Genomic DNA, 17,938 nt, shown 5'->3' on the forward strand with positions numbered 1-17,938 from the left:
CAAAAATGTTTTGTCTATTTCTTTGTGTTTCTCCCTTGTGATGGGACTTTGTCGGATGAACGTTGAGATGTATAAGGGCACGGAGTGACCAATACGGTCTGAATTGGTTTGCAATAAGGTAGGGCACTGATAATGGGTTGACAGGTATGCCCGACTCACCTTACCCTCACCAACCCACCTCACCCTCAGCAGTCATCAATTCACCTGAAGCTAACCAATCGCCCACTTACTTGACGCTCACCACTCAATTCACCTGACCCTGAACCACTCAAACGCCAGCTCGCCTTTCTCTCAGTGATTCATCTGGCCCTCACCATTTCACCGATCAACTCACCTGAACACTCACCAATCATCAACTCACCTGACCCTCACCACTCAACTCTCACCAACTCACATCGCCCTCAACAGTCACCAACCCACCGGGTCCTCACCAGCCATCAACTCAGCTGAACTTACTCGGATCAAACTACTCCATTCGACGACCCCGCCAACACAACCTCGAAAGATCTCCACAAACAAAACAAAAAACCACGAGCCAAATTGCTGGTCGAGGAAGGCGCGCAAGCAGTCGGCCTCTGGCACCGCCGACCTTCCACTGCGATTCTTCTCGCCTCTGGAAGTCGGACAAGGAGAAAGCCCTTCTCCCCGATGGAGGTGATCTTCCAGTCTCACTACGCTCGGTGGCGAATGAGGAATCTCTTCCTATGGATGTAGGAAGGGCATACGGGTCATCCATCACATTCCGCAAGTGTCTTTCTCCGATGTCCATCGGTCCTGTGGAGGGGAGGGGGGTCTCAGCACGCAAGGAGTTTGCCTCCACAGCAACGCGAAGGGAAACTCAACATTGAGGCTGGCTGAGGCTTCGGTATCTGGACAAATCGACCTCATCACTCACTCTCGGTCGTCTCGGAACTCTCTCTTTGCGCCTGGTCCGTGCCACTTGGCAGCGCTGTGCCAGCGGCCGTTGTTGGCTGTCTCGGTCTTGGCCTTCACTCTTTCAAAGGAGGATTCCTCCTCCAAAGTGGCGAATGCTCAGACTTTTCGGGGGGCGGGGGGGACCGAAGGGCAATACTCTGCTGTACACTATATTCCACGTGTATGTACAAAGAACCCCCTGAATAGCCATGAACAGACTGTAGGAGCAAGTGCTGTTACCACTTAATAGACTCTACAGATCTCCTGGTCACACGCAACATGAGGAACATTGATAAAAGTATCACCAAATGAAAGCATTACATGTACACGTGTACGGTATTGAGTTTATGGTACAGCGCATACACAGTACACATTTAGAAACATGCGTTTGGAGTATTTGGCTGCTATAAATTTCCACCCGATAAGCCACTTCGGTGAGCTATCATTTGTGGTTGCCAGGTCGCTTCTGAAAAAGAGCTATAGAGCTCAGTGGGCCTTACCTGGTAAAATAAAAAAAATACATTCGTTGATAGTTTTAGCTCTTAACACAATTTTACTTCTTATTTTTCAAAGGCGGCATCGCCGGCCCTTGGAGGACCTGGGAAGAAACGGAAAACGTCGTCTCTATCGCAAGCAGAGGGTGCAGAGGAAGAACACAGAGGAAGAACGTACGGAGATCCCACAACAGCAAAAGACAATGACATTAACGATATTTATGACATGTACTTTTAATACTATACTTAGGTTTGTTTCGGTAAAGTCACGTAGGTAAAAAAAATGTAATAAAAGTAAAATAAAAATGAAATCAAAATCACGACGTTTCGGAGGCAACACAAGCTTCCGTCTTCAGGTGGAACCGTCACAGCACGATAGCTGTGTTGCCTCCGAAACGTCGTGATTTTTATTTTACTTTTTTAAATTTTTATATTTTTACCTACGTGACTTTACCGAAAAAACCTAAGAATATGAATCCTTGCAGTCACGAAAGCTTCAAATCTAGAATTACTTTTAATACGTTCACGGCAATACAAGTTAACGTTGCCTGCTACTTCATTGTCTGTGTTTATTCATGGGACGAGTGAGGAAATCAGAGGCACTTCGTTCACGTCTCGCCTTATCTTTTCATACATTTATAAAGCGCCTTAACACAGGCGCTGTACAGTCAACTATGGTACAATATGTTTGGCGAGATGAAACGATACGAGTGGATGGGATGTGTGTAAACTTAGGTGGTGGTGACGATGCGTGGAATAAACGAAAATGGAAATGAGAAGAGTGGAGTGATGATGGGTGACCATGGGGAGTTGGGGACAGGGAAGTACACACAGAGAGACAGCGAACAGATGGTTGCTTCTTCACGCGTGAGTGAAGAGCCTGATCTCTCGCACACCATCACGTGTAAGACTGCTTATCTAGATTTTACATTCTCAGGCGAGCTGATGGCTGTGAGTTTGGCGAGGGTCAAGTGAGTGGGTTGCCGTGAGTGGCGAGTCAGATGAGTGTCCTTTTGCGATGGGGGTCAAGTGAATTCGCTGGTGAGGGTTAGGCGAGTAGATGACTGGTGATCAGCGATGGTCAGGTTAATTTATGAGTGGTGAGGCTCAGGTGAGTTGCATGTGTATGTTGAACTTCTTTCGCACCGTGCACAGCCAAACGTGCTCGTTGGAGGTGCGGGGAGAAGGACAACGGATTAAACACAAAAAGGAGTTCTAAAGGAATGTATTTTATTGCGAGTGGTGAGGGTCAGGTGGGTTCATGGCTGGTGAGTAGAGAGGATCAGGGGAGCTGACTGGTGAGCTGAGTGGTAAATGTGTGGTGTCGTGTGTCAGGTGACCTCGGCTGCAGAGCGGGCTGGCAAGCCACAAATGTAACAAAAACGTTGAGTGTGGGCTGGGGTCCATGGACCACACATTTATATATATATTTTTTTATGTTTTTAACAATTCCTCTATTTGTACAACACTCAACATTGCGGTAGAAGCCACTCGACTCGCCAGCGAAACGACTTCCTATATCCAGTTCACTTTTGTAAAAAATACGAGCCACATTTCTCACAATAAGCGTGTCGGTACTTTCTCAGGCCTTTACACAATACAAACTAGGCGTTTAGTGATTGGCGCCTGTCAAACTACTCATGATTATATTCATTTTCACGATTCAGGGCCCCGATTGTATCCAATGATATTATTTACCCCCACCACCCACGTACAATGTGGTGTATAATAGTGTCCTTAAGAGGCTGCAGGATGTCACGTAAATCATTTCTGTAGGACTGCATGTTTTTAGGGTCGTGCTGTATCTGCCAAGAGCCCAATTAACCTAAAACTCTACCAGATGTGGAGCCAGAAACGTCATAAAAGTAAAGTGTTGAAGTAAAATGTTAAAACCTGTGCGTAAAACACCGATGTGTCAACAAATATGAAAACTAGTTGTCATCTTGTGAACCAGGAAGCATGTCCGTGCCTGCAGCACGTTCTTATCGGTTCTGGTTGTACGTATGTTGAACTTCTTTTGTATCGTTCGTAGCCAACCACGCTAATCGAAGGTGCGAACAACACACGGTACAACCCGCAGCTAGAATTACCGTACAAACACCACATTCAATTCTTACACACGTGACTAGTAACCCACATTCGCCTACGACACAGAGGCCTCAATAGGAAAACATCTTTCACATATAATACAAAGTATTCTTTAAAGTGTGTGGGTGTGTGTTTGCCCACTACAAGCAGAGCGCCGAGCGGCTAAAATGCTGCAAGTTGGCACAGTAGGGGGCACATCTGGTGCATCGGCCAGTCATCTCAGTCAACCCATGGCACCGGGGTCTGTCCCGTGACCTCCTCCTGCCACCGAGCCTTCGACACTTGTGGTCTACAAGTGGACCTGGCCTGACATAGGTGCCGAGGTCACATCACCACCTTAGTGGCAAATGTTGTTGTTGTGGTTTACTTTGTGGGGAGTGATAGTGGAGTGGTGAGCACACTGTGCTATGAACCCGGCAACCAGTTTCTTCCTGCTCACGGCCAACATCAGTGTCGAATATCAGAACCTTCCCAGGGCCTTACAGGTTCACATTGTCTCGGCCTTAAAGGAGTACCTGGTGCAGTGTGTAAACATCACCACTGGGGGAGAGGGGACAAAATCGGCTGGGTATGGTGCTAGACCAGGGGTCTGGAACCGAAATAACGAGCGATTTGTTTAGAATTCGGCAAACTCAATAATTCAGAGCCGAAATGCATGTGAATACCTGACGGTCCTTACCAAATACCGCACGTGGCTCTGAAGCGACAGGTTGCCGACCCCTGTGCTAGCCACACCATGCCCTCGTGTGCCACGTTGGCTTTCGTAGGTGCTCGCAAGTAACACTTGCTCCAACAGCTGGTGAAGGCTAGAGGGGTAAGCTTTGGCTATGAGCAGAATAAGAATGGTTGGCTGTACTTAATCACACTCGATGTCATTATTAAATCACGTAAAACTTAGAAGAAGCGCACATGGGGTATTCGTTCTCCTGTAATTTATTGAGGAGAAAAACAATACAAAATAACAAGGTTTAATTTCCAGGAGCCCAATTAGATCATATGTTAAAAAACTGAAAATAAACGTTACCCGACTACACGAGCCACAGATTTCCACAGGTTACACAAATCAGTTAAACAAAAAGTAAAATCACACAAACTGCAATGGTCATTTGATATACATTTCAAACATTATTTTCTGTGATTTTCCTAGCAAGGCTTAACATGTTAACCCCATTAGTCCTTTCAAACAACGTTTCAGTCTAACGTTATGTTGCTATGAGATTCTTACCCGATGGAAAAATATGACAAACTAAGAAAAGCATCAACCAAAATCTTGGCGACATGGAACAGCGCGACAAGTACTCGCCATAGTTTGTCAATCTGCCGAACACATGGCAACGTAACGTTCATCATCGCCGATTACATGCCTACGAAGATTTAAACGCACGTTTGCAAAATGTCACAGAACAGCGTGTGCATAACACGTGGTTTTAGTCTCTCTCTTGCTATTGGCTGCAAAAGCCACTGCAGGCGGGTCACAAAACAAAGAAGCAACAACCAGAGGTCACAAACGGGTTTTGATTCCTTACCCGTACCCGGCCGGATACGGGTAGCCGGGTATCGGGTACCCGATTGCGACCTCTGGGATGAAGCAATGTTGCAGGCGCGGGTGGGTTGATTCTAGGAACTTGAATTGTGAGAAGAGACAAGACGTTGGGAAATAAGTGACAAACGGTTACTCACCAGTGACTCACGGGCCTTCTCACTCATTGGTTGGTGTGAGTCACGTGCGGCTACCCGTACCCGGCCGCACGAGGGTCGCAAACGGGTACCCGTACCCGGCTGAGTACGGGTAGCCGGGTATCGGGTAGGGTACGGGTATCGGGGTACCCGATTGCGACCTCTGGCGACAACCAAGCGAGTAGCCATTTCTTTGAGTGCTCCTTGCGAATGTGCTCAAGGGCGAGAAGAGGGGGCTACTATAGGAGGAAGGGATATTCGTAGGCGGCTTTAGGCAACGGCCAAAACTCATCGGTCACAGAGAAGTACGGGTAAATCATCTGCAGCTGCCAGTACGTGTCGTCACGGTAAATGAAGAACCGCTTGTGGTACATGACCTCGACGCAGATACCAATGGTGCTCAAGGCCCTCTGCAGGGCTGTCTGGCCCGGCCGAAAGTAGCTGAAGAACTTCAGCATGTCCTTCGCCAGCACCTGCTGCTTCGACTTGGGGCCGAAGATATCGCTGCCGTTTCCGAGGGACTTGGCTGCGTCGCTGTAGAGGGCGAGCCGTGACCTCCTGGCAGTCTCGGACCCGATGAAATTGGCCCCGATGGAGGAGAGCTTCGCGATGACGCCCTGCACGTAGCCGTTGCTGTCCCGCGCGTCGAACTGCACCGTCGCGTTGCTGCCCGTGCCGTTGTAGACCGTCCAGAGGTCGAAGGGCGTCGCGGTGGCGTTTTGCGACTGCACCCAGGCGGCCATTTGGTTGAAATTCTCACCTGTGGGACAAGCCAAAGCAGGTGAAGAATTCACATCGCTAAAAATGACCACGTTCTACAGCATTTTTTACCCCTCCCCCCACGCCAACCTGTATTTGAATAAAAACTTTAGAGGTGTCGTGTAATCCAGATAATACATCAGCTTCAGGAAGACATCTCCGTCCACCCCCCCCATTGTAATGCAGCGTGTCCATAAAGTATCTTCCTGAAGACGGTTCTCCATGGTACCGAATTCTCCCGATAATAAAAAATACAGATTTTCTTCGCATCGTCCACTCTATATTTAGGATCGTTATACTCTGCACCGTTCTTTCCCGTATTCAGTAGGAGAATGTTTATTCTGAAAACATTTGGGGTACGTCGTACTGTCCCGGACCATCTTATAATCCGGAAAATACGGTATTTATTCTGTTATTTCCATCAACTTTTGCGATGTCAAGGGATTCGTACTTAGGATCTCAAGTGCTCAGATTCTTCAACCACTGGATCATCACCTCGCTTGTATAATTTGTTTTTGTTCCATTTAAAAATTATTTACACTCCTTTGTCCCTCCACTTTTCTACACTGGGTTTTACTCAATTGGGTAATTCGCGACCAATTTTCAAACTTGGCAAAATCGGATCGTAATACCAGCACACGTACACACAAGGCCTACACCGTTCTCAAATAAAGACATTGGGCATTTAACCTTTTCCCATTCCGATGACGTACATATACGTCATCAGTTTTCTTTCCGATTCTGTTCTGATGACGTACGTGCAAGTTCATCGGAATGTAACCGGAAGAAAAAATAACTATTGGGACCGAGGCTGAAAAAAGTCTATGCGGGAGGGCGTGGCACAGTTTGGCGCCAGCCATCACAGAGTGCAGTCGTGTTTTCTGTGGCGAGTTCAATGTCTTCAAAACCAGCGGCGCTTCGTCTCTCTAAATAAACTGAACGTTTAGCCACTTCCCAGATTCAGCGGTGAACGGGACCCCCACCCTCCAACTTGCAGACGTCTCGGAACGGGAAAGGGTTAATGCCCACTGCGAGTGTCATTTACGATCAAAAACACCAGCGGTGGCAGGGCGGGGGATGGGTGCTGGGACCCTGAACCGCAAACGTCGCTCACCCGTCATCTCGGCCACCTTGACGACGCTCGTAGCCTCCATTGAGCCACCCTCAACCGAGGTGAAACAGGAGGCCCCTACATTGCACCAGATGGGGTCGCCCCCCTTGTCCAGGAGGGGCGTCGCGCCGGAGGACGTGCCGAACAGGGGGTCCCAGCTCAGCGTGAAATTGCGTTTCATCAGGAAACTGTAGAACCCCAGGGACTCACGGTAGCTCTGTGCGGTGAGGGGAGGTGGTGGTGAGGGGCGAGAACAATATTAATTTCAGGATGTGTCTGTCCGTGTTGGCAACCCAGAAAATATTCCATCGCCTGGCACACCACATCTAGTAGACCACTTGCTATGGCCACGGCTACCACTGGCCACGTGCTTTTCTCCAGTATTCCAAGCAACCCGAAAAATATTGGGTTTTTTTAACGAAGAAATGAAGCGCTGTACTTGTGTTGCGGGGCAATGTACGACTCCGAGGCAGGTTGCGTTTAGGGGCTTATGCCAAGTTTGTTAAGGGCTTACGCCGAACCAAACCCCCCCTAGCCTATACTGTGATCCCTACACCCCGGCTAACTCGGCTCTCCACCCTGCCCCGGCCCGGGACTAGCCCCACCTCGGCCGGTCGGGCGGAGAAGCCTCCCCTAGCCTCGTGTGAGGATCACCTACCCCGAGTCCCCACTCCTACCCCCGACGAACCCGGTTACATCCCGGGTCCCCCTTTAAATACTCCCCCGGGGGCATGACGTTACCGTCCCCCAAGGTCCGCCTGACGTCACGTTCTGCGACGCCACTCTCTGAGGGCGAGCGTGACGTCACCCACTACACCTCTACACTTGTATTGCCAAGGTCGCATCATCAACCGTCATATATGCGCCTTAACCAACGAACCGCCCACACCCAGGGAAGCGAAGGGCAGCGACTCACACTCCACAGGCCTTGCAGCCCAGGGAAGTGGCTCTGGAGCTCGGACAGGAAGGGCTCGTGGTGGCGGCCCAGGCCCTCTGAGCGTAGCAGGAACACAACGAGGCCATCCTCGGGCTGCACAGTGGGCAGGCCGCCACCTCGACGGCCGCGCGCGCAGAACGGAGACTGGGCGTGGCACCGGGGGTCCACCGAGGGAGTCTTGTCCAGCCTGCGAAAACAACCCCCCCCCCACCACGCGTGGCCTTCAGCAAGAGGCAAGTATGTTTAACACGGAGTAGGCTTTCGCGATCGATGTTATCCAGGTTTTTTTGAGTTCGCCCGCGTAAATATAAATGCGTCATTAAAATCCGCCACCACCCGACACAGCCCAGAAGCAAGGTTTGTCAAAAGTAAATGTTGTGGGTTTAACTCTCAAACACACCGGTGTGCTGAACTAGTCCCTAATTGACGTGTTTTGTTTACATGACAAACCTTACTAATTGTCTGTGTCGGGTTTAACACCACATTTACATTTACGCGTTCTAACCCAAAAAACACCCTCTATTAAGGGGCAAGCATGTGTAGTGTCTTGTAAAATCACTTAGGTCGGACACGTTGTTACAAGTCAACCTGCTTACACTTTACTACTCTATTCTTGCACCAGTTGTAGGCACTCCTGTCTCTGTCTATAGTCTATACGGTCACTTTTGTTGACTATTCCCTTATCTACTTTACACCTCGCTAACCTGCCTGCGGCAGCTATTCCTCTCAGCAGCTCCGCACTCACAGCTCCGCACATAGACAGAGGCTCGCACACAGCAGCGCTCACACAGAGGCTTGCACACAGCAGCGCTCACTCTGCGCCGCTGCCCTCGCCTACGTTCCCTCAGACCCACTCAATCGTCCGATCCGAGCGGGGGGGATCAACCATCACCCGCCCGGCGACTCGGCAGCGGCGAGAATGTCTTCACCTTGGTCCCAGCAACCCAAACTCCCGCTCCGCTCTCACGCGCCTCCTTATATCCTCCTCCCAATGATCCAGCTCCTCCCTTGTGTCTCGTTAGGGCCAGAGAGGCTGGCGCCTGCCAGGCCATCAATCGCCCCTTATCGCACATCTCCCTGGCAACACCTCCAGTGTCAGCGTGCAACCCCGGGCCGACCCCGTCTGCACCCGATTCTCCCCTTAATGGGGTGGAGGTTTGCTCGTGCAACCTCCCGTTGCACACGTGCACCTGCCTGCCCTCGGTTGCCCTCGGCCTACAGTACGCACCGCGTATTTTACCACACTACACGAGTATGCTGAACTTTCGCACCGTATGTAGCCGACAGTGCTAATTGGAGGTGCGGGGGAAGGAGAAAAACTGAACACAAAAAGCAGTTCTAAAGAAATCAGTTTTCTTATTTCGATTTAAAAGTGCATAGCTCCCAGTGGCTTCCTAATATCGGAAGAGCGTTCCAGACGGCCGCAAGGACGGTTAAGCGAGCAAGTATGATGACAGCCAGCACAGCATACAAGGGAGTGGGTGGCCAATACCATGCCCGGCCGCCTTTGTCTTCCCAGTGCTGATGTTTTTACACACCGCACAAAATTCTCATTTTTAAAAAAGGAACACACAATGCAAACATTTGCTGCTCAAAATCGAGCAGCGTCGCTATGATCAAAGCAGAGAAAAACGAAAGTTTAGGGAAATCCCCAAATGCCATTTACCCCGGCAGCGATTCATCATATATTACACTTGTCTCGACTCGCTGTTTGTGTTGTATACGGTGGCTTATTCAGGCACATTGGTTATGTTGCTGCTTTTCGTCAGCATTATTGGTGGGCTTGGGGTTTTGTCCCATTTCTTAAAGTATTTGTCACGTACTCTCTGGTTCTTTCGGTAAAGTCACGTAGATAGAAAAAAATAATAAAATAAAACACGCCGTTTCGGTCGCAACACAAGCTTCCGCCTTCAGGTGAGAAAAAAATATCCGCTGTTGTGGCTTTATATAGGCGCAGGAGGGGAGAGGGAAGGGGGGGAAGGAGTTTGGCTGTGGGAGTTCACAGGGGAGAGGGGGGTGGGGAGGGTTTGTGGCGTGCAGGGACGGGTGGGGCTAGAGAAATTAGCAAGTAAATGGACTCGTAGTACAAGTCGTAATCGGACGACGACAACCGAGTGGGCGAGTGAAAATCATAGCAGTTAAAATGTTACGTGGTTCATCACATCCTTCTTCTCGATTAAAGTTTTGTCTGTGTTTGTATACGTGGATAGCTTCATATTTTTCCCAAACTAAAAGAATTCATCAATAGCAAACAACCCAGAGGCAGAGGCAAATGGTGCTCATGGCAAATATACAGCCCTACAGAGCCAGTTGTGGAAATTCCACATTTCTATGGCGGGTGCGAGTCTATCCAGTCATAAGACAACCATGGTCAACTTCTGCACAAAGTGGTGCTCGTTTTATAGACCCCAGAGGGATGATGTAACTGTGTGACACGAGCCGGGAAAATGCGCAATATCCCAACCCCTCGGCTACAGGGTCTCTTTTATGGGAAGGAAACTGGTTATGGTTGATAGTTTAATAAATAAACGCGTGACCGCTGTCATCACCACCACCATCACCCTTCTCTCGTGGTGTTACAGCAAAAACAGAGGGGAACAAACAAGTCCTTGACAAGTGCTGAAGGAGAGATGGGGAGGGCGGAGAGTCAGAGGGGCACCGTGGTGGCGAGATGTTAACTACCTCGCCTGGTGTGCAGGAGGTCATGGGTTCGACCCCAACCCTGACACCTGTATATTTAGAGCATCAACGTTTCTCCCTGTCGTCGCGTGGATGTTTCTCTGGGTCCTCCTGCTTTTCCCTCCACATTTAGAAACGTGTGTTTAGACTTTAGAGTATTTGGCTGCTAGACATTTCCACGTGATAAGCCACTTCGTTGAGTTGTCATTTGTGGCCAGGTCGCTTCTGAAAAGAGCTATGTAGCTCAGTGGGCCTTACCTGATAAAATAAAATTAAAAAATGAATGTCAATTATATATAGTATAGTATTACAGCTTGGCTGACCCATGTCTTAGTGAAAGGATCAGACTTCCCAATGCAGCTGGTCCCTCCTCCAAATGAGTCTTGAGACTCGGCGAAGCCCAACAGGGAAAAGGGAATTTTCTATATTTGTGTCGCACACTGCACGACGAACCCAGTGACCTTGGAACCCATCGCTGGCCACGGCGAACATCAGTTGCGAGCGATGTCCCAACCGGTCCCGGGCCTCCGACCGGCATGGGACCAGTGTGGTGCAGAGGTCGCAAATGGGTTTTGATTCCTTACCCGTAGCCGGCCGCACCAGGGTCGCAAACGGGTACCCGTACCCTACCCGTACCCGATACCCGGCCGGGTACCGGGTAGGGTACGGGTATCGGGTACCCGATTGCGACCTCTGGGATGAAGCCATGTTGCAGGCGCGGGTGGGTTGATTCTAGGAACTTGAATTGTGAGAAGAGACAAGACGTTGGGAAATGAGTGACAAACGGTGACTCACCAGTGACTCACGGCCTACCCGTACCCGGCCGCACCGGGTATCGGGTAGGGTACGGGTATCGGGTACCCGATTGCGACCTCTGGTGTGGTGCAGTATGGGTCGGGCAAACACGAACTCCGATTGCGACCTCAAAGGCTCAGCCTCTTAAGCCTCACCTTACCATATTAATAAAAAGTGTGCCGTACTTGGCCCTTCCCCCTCTCCAACCATTATATATACGGAGTGGTAGCTCTTGCAATCTCTCATTTACTTGATACAGCTGTCGTGGCTGTGACGGTTCCACCTGAAGACGGAAGCTTGCGTTGCCTCCGAAACGTCGTGATTTTAATTTAATTTTACTTTTATTAATTTTAATGTTTTACCTACGTGACTTTACCGAAAAAACCTAAGAATATGAACTCCGACCCGACAAGCACCGTGGGGAGGTCCTGGTCCAGCAGTGGATAGAGAAGTGCACGTACATCACCTGCGTCCGTCCACTGCCGGACGGTCCAGTACTCCTCCCAACAACACACCCGAGCGGGTGGTGAGCATCACTTGAGCAGACTTCACCGTAGAAGCACAGTACGAAGAATGCGTCTTTTTATTGTTTATTAAGATCAACACGAGGGGGAAATGCGTACTGTACGGTTGTTATGCGAGAGGTCACTGGGTGTGTGCGTGGATTCTTGCGGTTTTCGCCAGTCTTACAGCCCCCCCCCTTTCGCCTCCTCCGCTGTCCCCCACCTCCCACCACTCCCGGTGCACTTTGCAAGCCGACGGAGGCCGTTTGAGTCCAAAGGAGGCTTTCTACTACTGAACGTAGTCAGCAGTTTGTATCCTGTTTATAGCCATAAGCAGTGTCTTCTCCATCCATAGGGCATCCACTGTTGACTTCCCCACAAAGTGGTATGCATTTTTATCGACCCCGGAGAAATTATTGGCAGAGTATTAATATCTTGGCCAAGCCGGTGTTACACAGGCTTCGTTTTCCTGCATCAAAATGTAAAGAGAACCTATGACTATTGCCGAAATTTACGTCATTATTTCATTCCTGGGTAACCCACAGAGCGTCGCTCGATAAGCGTTGCATGGCTTGGTTTGGTCGCAATGGTTAGAACGCTTGGTGGCAGGCGAGCAAAGTTCAGCTCGGTCTGTTTGTTTGAAACAGTTTTTTCAGCGCACGCTCAAAGTCCCAAAAGTGGCAAGCGACCAGCAACAAGCAGCACTATTATAAAAGTTGTACTCTGTGAGAGTGCAACACTTGTCTTAAATTAAACTAGGATATTTATTTTAAGAGATTGGGAGCAAAGAGATGATAGGATGAGGGGATTCCAGGGTGAGGCAGTGCAAGGGAAGAAGCGGAATGATACGTGTTTTGTCCTGCAGTGTGGTGGTTGAGCGAGTGGTTGAGCGAGTGGGTGAGCGAGTGGGTGAGCGAGTGGGTGAGCGAGTGGGTGAGCGAGTGGGTGAGCGAGTGGGTGAGCGAGTGGGTGAGCGAGTGGGTGAGCGAGTGGGTGGGAGATTGAATGGGTGGGAGATTGAATGGGTGGGTGAGTGAGCGGGCGGGTGAGCGGGTGCGTGAGCGAAACGTCGTAGTTTTTTGTTATTTTTTTGTTATTTTCTTTGAACCTATCTACGTGACTTTACCGAAAGACCCAAATAATGTTTATTTGATCTTATCATGTTTTCTGTATCTTTGAACCCGGTTTAGAGCAGTTGCACTATCGGCGTCACGGAATGAAAAACATGGCCGGGTGCTTTCAGAGACAGCCCGAGGAAGCAGATTTTACAGAGCTACGTCCGAGATCCCTCCGAGCGACCTCCGTTGCACGTTGTGTAAGAGGGCAGGGAAGCACTTTCGCCGCCCTCTCTGCTACACGGAGTAAAGTTCGTCGTGTGAAAGTCGAACCATTGTTTAATTCTAAGAGCTGAAATTTAGCCAAATTAAGAGCAGAACCTATTTTTAAGCGATTAAATGCAATTTTGATGCGCGCCATGTGGGCATCGAGACGTGCGTGCGAAAATTGATAATTATTTTACTTTTCACGCAAACGCTAGGCCGACCTTGAACTAATGCCAATGGAGCAAACAAAACTGAACTGGCAGAAAACAATGCCAACGAGAAGAGAAAAAAATGGGACCACAAAATATATCTATTGTTGTGGTCAATTGTCATACAAGAAGCTACCGCCCAAGAAAAGTTGTGGGGTCGAGGGGGAGGGGATAATTCTGTACCCCCCTAGGCTACTTGTATATCCAGGAGAGCCTTACAGTCTGAAATACTTTTCATAAGGGTTCGTCATTGACAATGACCAACCATGGAGAACGTCTTGCCTTCCACATTCGCCCCCCCACAGCAACAGAGTCTCCTGACACGGTATCGAGGCTCGGTGGGTTGCCGGTAAAACCGGAATGTGGTAGAATTTTTTTTTTAAATAATCCTTTCAGATTGTGCCCGAGATACGAAGCCAGTGAAGGACGACTTTTAACATTGAGCCAAAATATCTTGCCGGCCAGTCCCCAAGTTACCCGGCAACTCGGCACCTACTCGTCAATCTACCACCCACACATCCACTTTCTCAGTCACCAGCCCACCCAGTCAGTCAGGCATCTGCCTAGATACCCTGCAGCTAAGTTATCCACAGGGTGGGGAACGTCCGGCCTGCGGGCCGTATAAGGCTTGCGAAACCAATTGGCAGTTCCAGCCATCACATTAGGGGCGAGTTAATTCAATGTTTGACCAAATATAACAGGCTAATCTTTAAGTTGATAATTTTTTATGGCCCGCGAATGATGTTGTAAATGTCCAAATGGCCCTTGGCAGAATAAAGGTCCCCCACCCTATTCTAAACCAACCAGCCCTAACCCACCCAGCTACCCAACTATCTATTTAACCAGTCTCCCAGCCACCCACCCACACAGCCATTCATCCATCAACATACCTAGCCACCCAAGGTCAGTGATAAGGGTGAGTGGGGTGGACCCTGCACTACCAAATATTGCTATGCCCCCCCCCCAAATTAACTCTACTTAGTGGCGAATCACTATTACACAACCGCGGTGGCGAGATGTTAACTACCTCGCCTGGTATACAGGTCGTGCATGTTCTCCCCATGGATTTTTCTCCGTGTCCTCCGGTTTTTGACCGCTAGAAATGTCAACGCGATAAGCCACTTCATTGAGCAATCGTTTGTGGCCAGGTCGCTTCTGGAAAGAACGAAATAGCTACATAGATTAGTGGGCCCTACCCAACAACCCAGCCACCACCCCACCACCCTACCCCTCCCATCTCAAACCAACAGCAGCCCGTCACTTCCTCAAATCGCAGGATTCGAATTCCTTTCCCGAAAATGTCGTAAGACACAAACCCACTCTCAGGGGTGGGAGGGAGGGGGGATGGATATACAGCTGCGTGCACCTAGCCTGGCACGTGCACGTGCTGCTGCTGCGTGTGGCAATGGTGCAAGATGGAAATGCGCGGCAGTTAAGAGACAAAGACGGCGAGACACGGGGAGGCAAATCTGGATGGATGGACACGGGAGAATCAACACGGATAGAGGCAGATGCCACACAACACAGAGATGCGTGGATACGCAGATAGATACTGTACCGTATACAGTACAGGCCATGTGCCCTCCCATCTCGGCGTACTCACCAGCGGGGTGAAGTATGACCAAACAACCACCGTGACCGACACCACGTGGGGGGGGGGGGGCTTAGTCTAGCAGTGGACCGAGCAATGCCGATCGTGACAAGGATGTTCGTGTTCGTGTTGCAATTCACGTTAACAGTGCGGACAGCAGTACGTGAAAGTGCAAAGGTGGTGGTTACAAATGAGACAGGGGGGGGAGAAGAATAGACTCTTCATTCTATTCTTGCCTGACGATTAATCGAATCAATGGGAGCGAGCGGGGGGGGGGGGTAGAAAATCATTTACACCCACTACATAACCAGCATCAACCACGGTATTATCCACTGCTGGATGAATGCCTCCTTGCCCCCACCCTCGGTCTCAATGTGTCGCCAGCGTGCCCCCCCCCCCCCCCCGATGCCTTCAAACTAAAACCGAAAGTATTAACCCCCCACCCCCCAAAGCGCGGGGCCTGGGGCGGCCGCCTCGATTCGCCGCGTTCCTTAGGGGACAGCTGCCAGCTCCGACAGCTTCCTAGAGCCTACGGGCACACGCTCAACCACTCCACGTTCCTACGACGGGAGCCACCGTTGTTACATACGGGTAACAGTAGCGCAGATGTCTCGTGACGCCCGTGCATTTCTGACGTTCGCGCATTCACCGAACCAAACGTCAAAGCCCATCACTCCGATTAAAAAAGGCCGCAAAACAACTGTATTATCTGATCAGTGGCCGTGAGAACGCTTACCCCATCTGGGCTGTGACTGGATGCTGCTGCTGCTGCTGCATCACCATCAGCAGCAGCAGCGCGGTGCTGGACAGCCTCCAAGCCATTGCTGTTCGTTGATGGAGGAGGTGGTGGTGGTGGTGGAGGTGGCAGGTGGACGAAGCGAACGCCGTCTCCCAACAACGGCAGGGAGCGAGTCGGATGCTCGCCGACGTCGCCGCTTTTTATATCCGCGGGTTCCGCCCCACCCCCCACCCCCCGCCTCCCCCGCCCCGCCTGTCACGTGCGCGGGGCTGGCGTGCAGCGCGTTCGGTCCTGGGCCTCCACTAGGTCCACTCAGCCTCAAATATTTGAGCAACCCGGTGCGATGCGGTGAGACACTCGGGGAGACAAAGGCGGATGGGCGTGGTGTTGGCCACCCACCCCCCCTTCGTGTGCCGTGCACTTGCTAGACGGGGGATCTTTGTGTGTGTGTGTGCGTGTGTGTAGGTGTGTGTGTGTAGGCGTGTGTGTGTGTAGGTGTGTGTGTGTGCAGGTATGTGTAGGTGTGTGTGTGTGCAGGTGTGTGTAGGTGTGTGTGTGTGCATGCTTGTGTGTGTGCAGGCGTGTGTGCAGGTGTGTGTGTGTGCAGGTGTGTGTGTGTGTGTGTGCAGGCGTAAGTGTGTGCAGGCGTGTGTGTAGGTGTGTGTGTGTAGGTGTGTGTAGGTGCAGGTGTGTGTGTAGGTGTGTGTGTGTGCAGGTGTGTGTGTATGTAGGCGTGTGTGTGTGTAGGTGTGTGTAGGTGTGTGTGTCAGCGGTCATTCAGTGTGTGGGATGTCGAGTTCCGATATCATCTGCGGCTGCTACGGCGCGCAGTGATTTGCAAACACGCTGCGCAACGAACCCCCGCCCAGTTACATTTCCCGCTCACAACCGAACAACAACAACAGCAACAACAACAACAAGAGTGAATGAAAGATGTAAACTTGTCCTCTGGGCCTGGCTCGGTGTGTAGTAAACATCGTCACTGGGTCGGTCCCTCGTGTGGCATCGTCTAACAGCAGCACTTGCCCAGACAGCCCGCGAAAGTCTATTTACGTGCCGGGGGAGCTTTGTCTTTGTTGTGCGTGTCAACCTTAAGTGGCAGTGGAACCACCACATATTGTGGGGGGACATGGGGCTAAATACACACAGCCCCTGCGACCAATGTCAAGCCTAACTCTCTTCCATATACGTGGGCGAATCTCTTGATCGGTAATTTCGTGTGTGGGGTGTTCGATGTTATCGTATTACACCGTGGCCAGGGCTGAGATACACCAACCCCCCTCGCCCCACGGGGACAGTGGCGATGTCTGTTGGTGCTGGAATAATCAAAACTTGGCATGACCCGACTTGCCAGAGGCTTCCAGAAGCCCATCGTTTAGAGAAATGAAAGTGTTTCCACCCCTAACAGCTCGTCATCCCTGTAGCACGCAAGCAAGTCATCCCTATAACACGTTAGCCATGCCTGTAGCACGCAAGCCATCCCTATAACACGTTAGCAATCCCTGTAGCACGCTAGCAATCCCTATAACACGTTAGTCATCCATGTAGCACGCTAGCAATCCCTATAACACGTTAGTCATCCCTGCAGCAAAACTCGCCATCTATAAAGCGTACTGGCCATCCCTAGAGCACGCAAATCATCCCTATAACACGCCAGTAATCTCTGCATTACGTGAGCCATGCCTATAGGCACGCTAGTCATCGCTTTAACACGTTAGCCATCCCTGCAGCACGCACGCCGGCTGAGCAGAGATCGCGACCCAGGGGTTTGGCAGAAGAACCGTGGAACATTTGGGAGGCAAAGGCGTCCCCGGGTGTGCGAGGGGCCGAATCACAACACCATCACCGATGTGCGCCGTGCCGGGCTGAATGTGTTCGCTAACGACACTTTGCCGTAGCAATAAGCGTGCTTAGTGGTTTTATATCTACGACTTCCGTCCGTGTTACCTGCCCTTTCGCAAGTAATAAAACCCCATAAACAAATGCTGTGCTCGTTTGCGGTAGACGCGTGGGAAGTCAAATCAGATTATGGAGGAAAACAGGAAATAGGCACAATCAGGAACAAGCTGCTGCTACATCAGATCCATGAGGTATGGTGGCTACGACTTGGAAGACACCT

The 17,938-nt window shown here is 50.5% G+C and overlaps 1 protein-coding gene across 2 annotated transcripts; it reads right to left on the bottom strand.

Moving 5' to 3' along the window:
• Positions 1 to 4,414: 4,414 nt before the first annotated feature.
• Positions 4,415 to 16,016, bottom strand: LOC144937596 (bis(monoacylglycero)phosphate synthase CLN5-like). Of its 2 annotated transcripts, none has more exons than XM_078864921.1 (4): positions 15,817 to 16,016; positions 7,961 to 8,168; positions 7,048 to 7,261; positions 4,415 to 5,934 (listed from the first exon to the last, which is right to left on the bottom strand). In XM_078864921.1, the coding sequence occupies exons 1-4, from the start codon at positions 15,900 to 15,902 to the stop codon at positions 5,414 to 5,416; spliced, it is 1,029 nt and encodes a 342-aa protein (XP_078721047.1). In that variant the 5' UTR covers positions 15,903 to 16,016; the 3' UTR covers positions 4,415 to 5,413. The 2 variants fall into 2 exon arrangements, with proteins under 2 accessions (XP_078721047.1, XP_078721048.1); XM_078864922.1 differs by lacking the exon at positions 15,817 to 16,016 and adding an exon at positions 11,917 to 12,138.
• Positions 16,017 to 17,938: the final 1,922 nt, after the last annotated feature.

This window comes from Lampetra fluviatilis, chromosome 19 (assembly GCF_964198595.1).
Source record: "Lampetra fluviatilis chromosome 19, kcLamFluv1.1, whole genome shotgun sequence".
Taxonomy (NCBI): Eukaryota; Metazoa; Chordata; class Hyperoartia; order Petromyzontiformes; family Petromyzontidae; genus Lampetra; species Lampetra fluviatilis.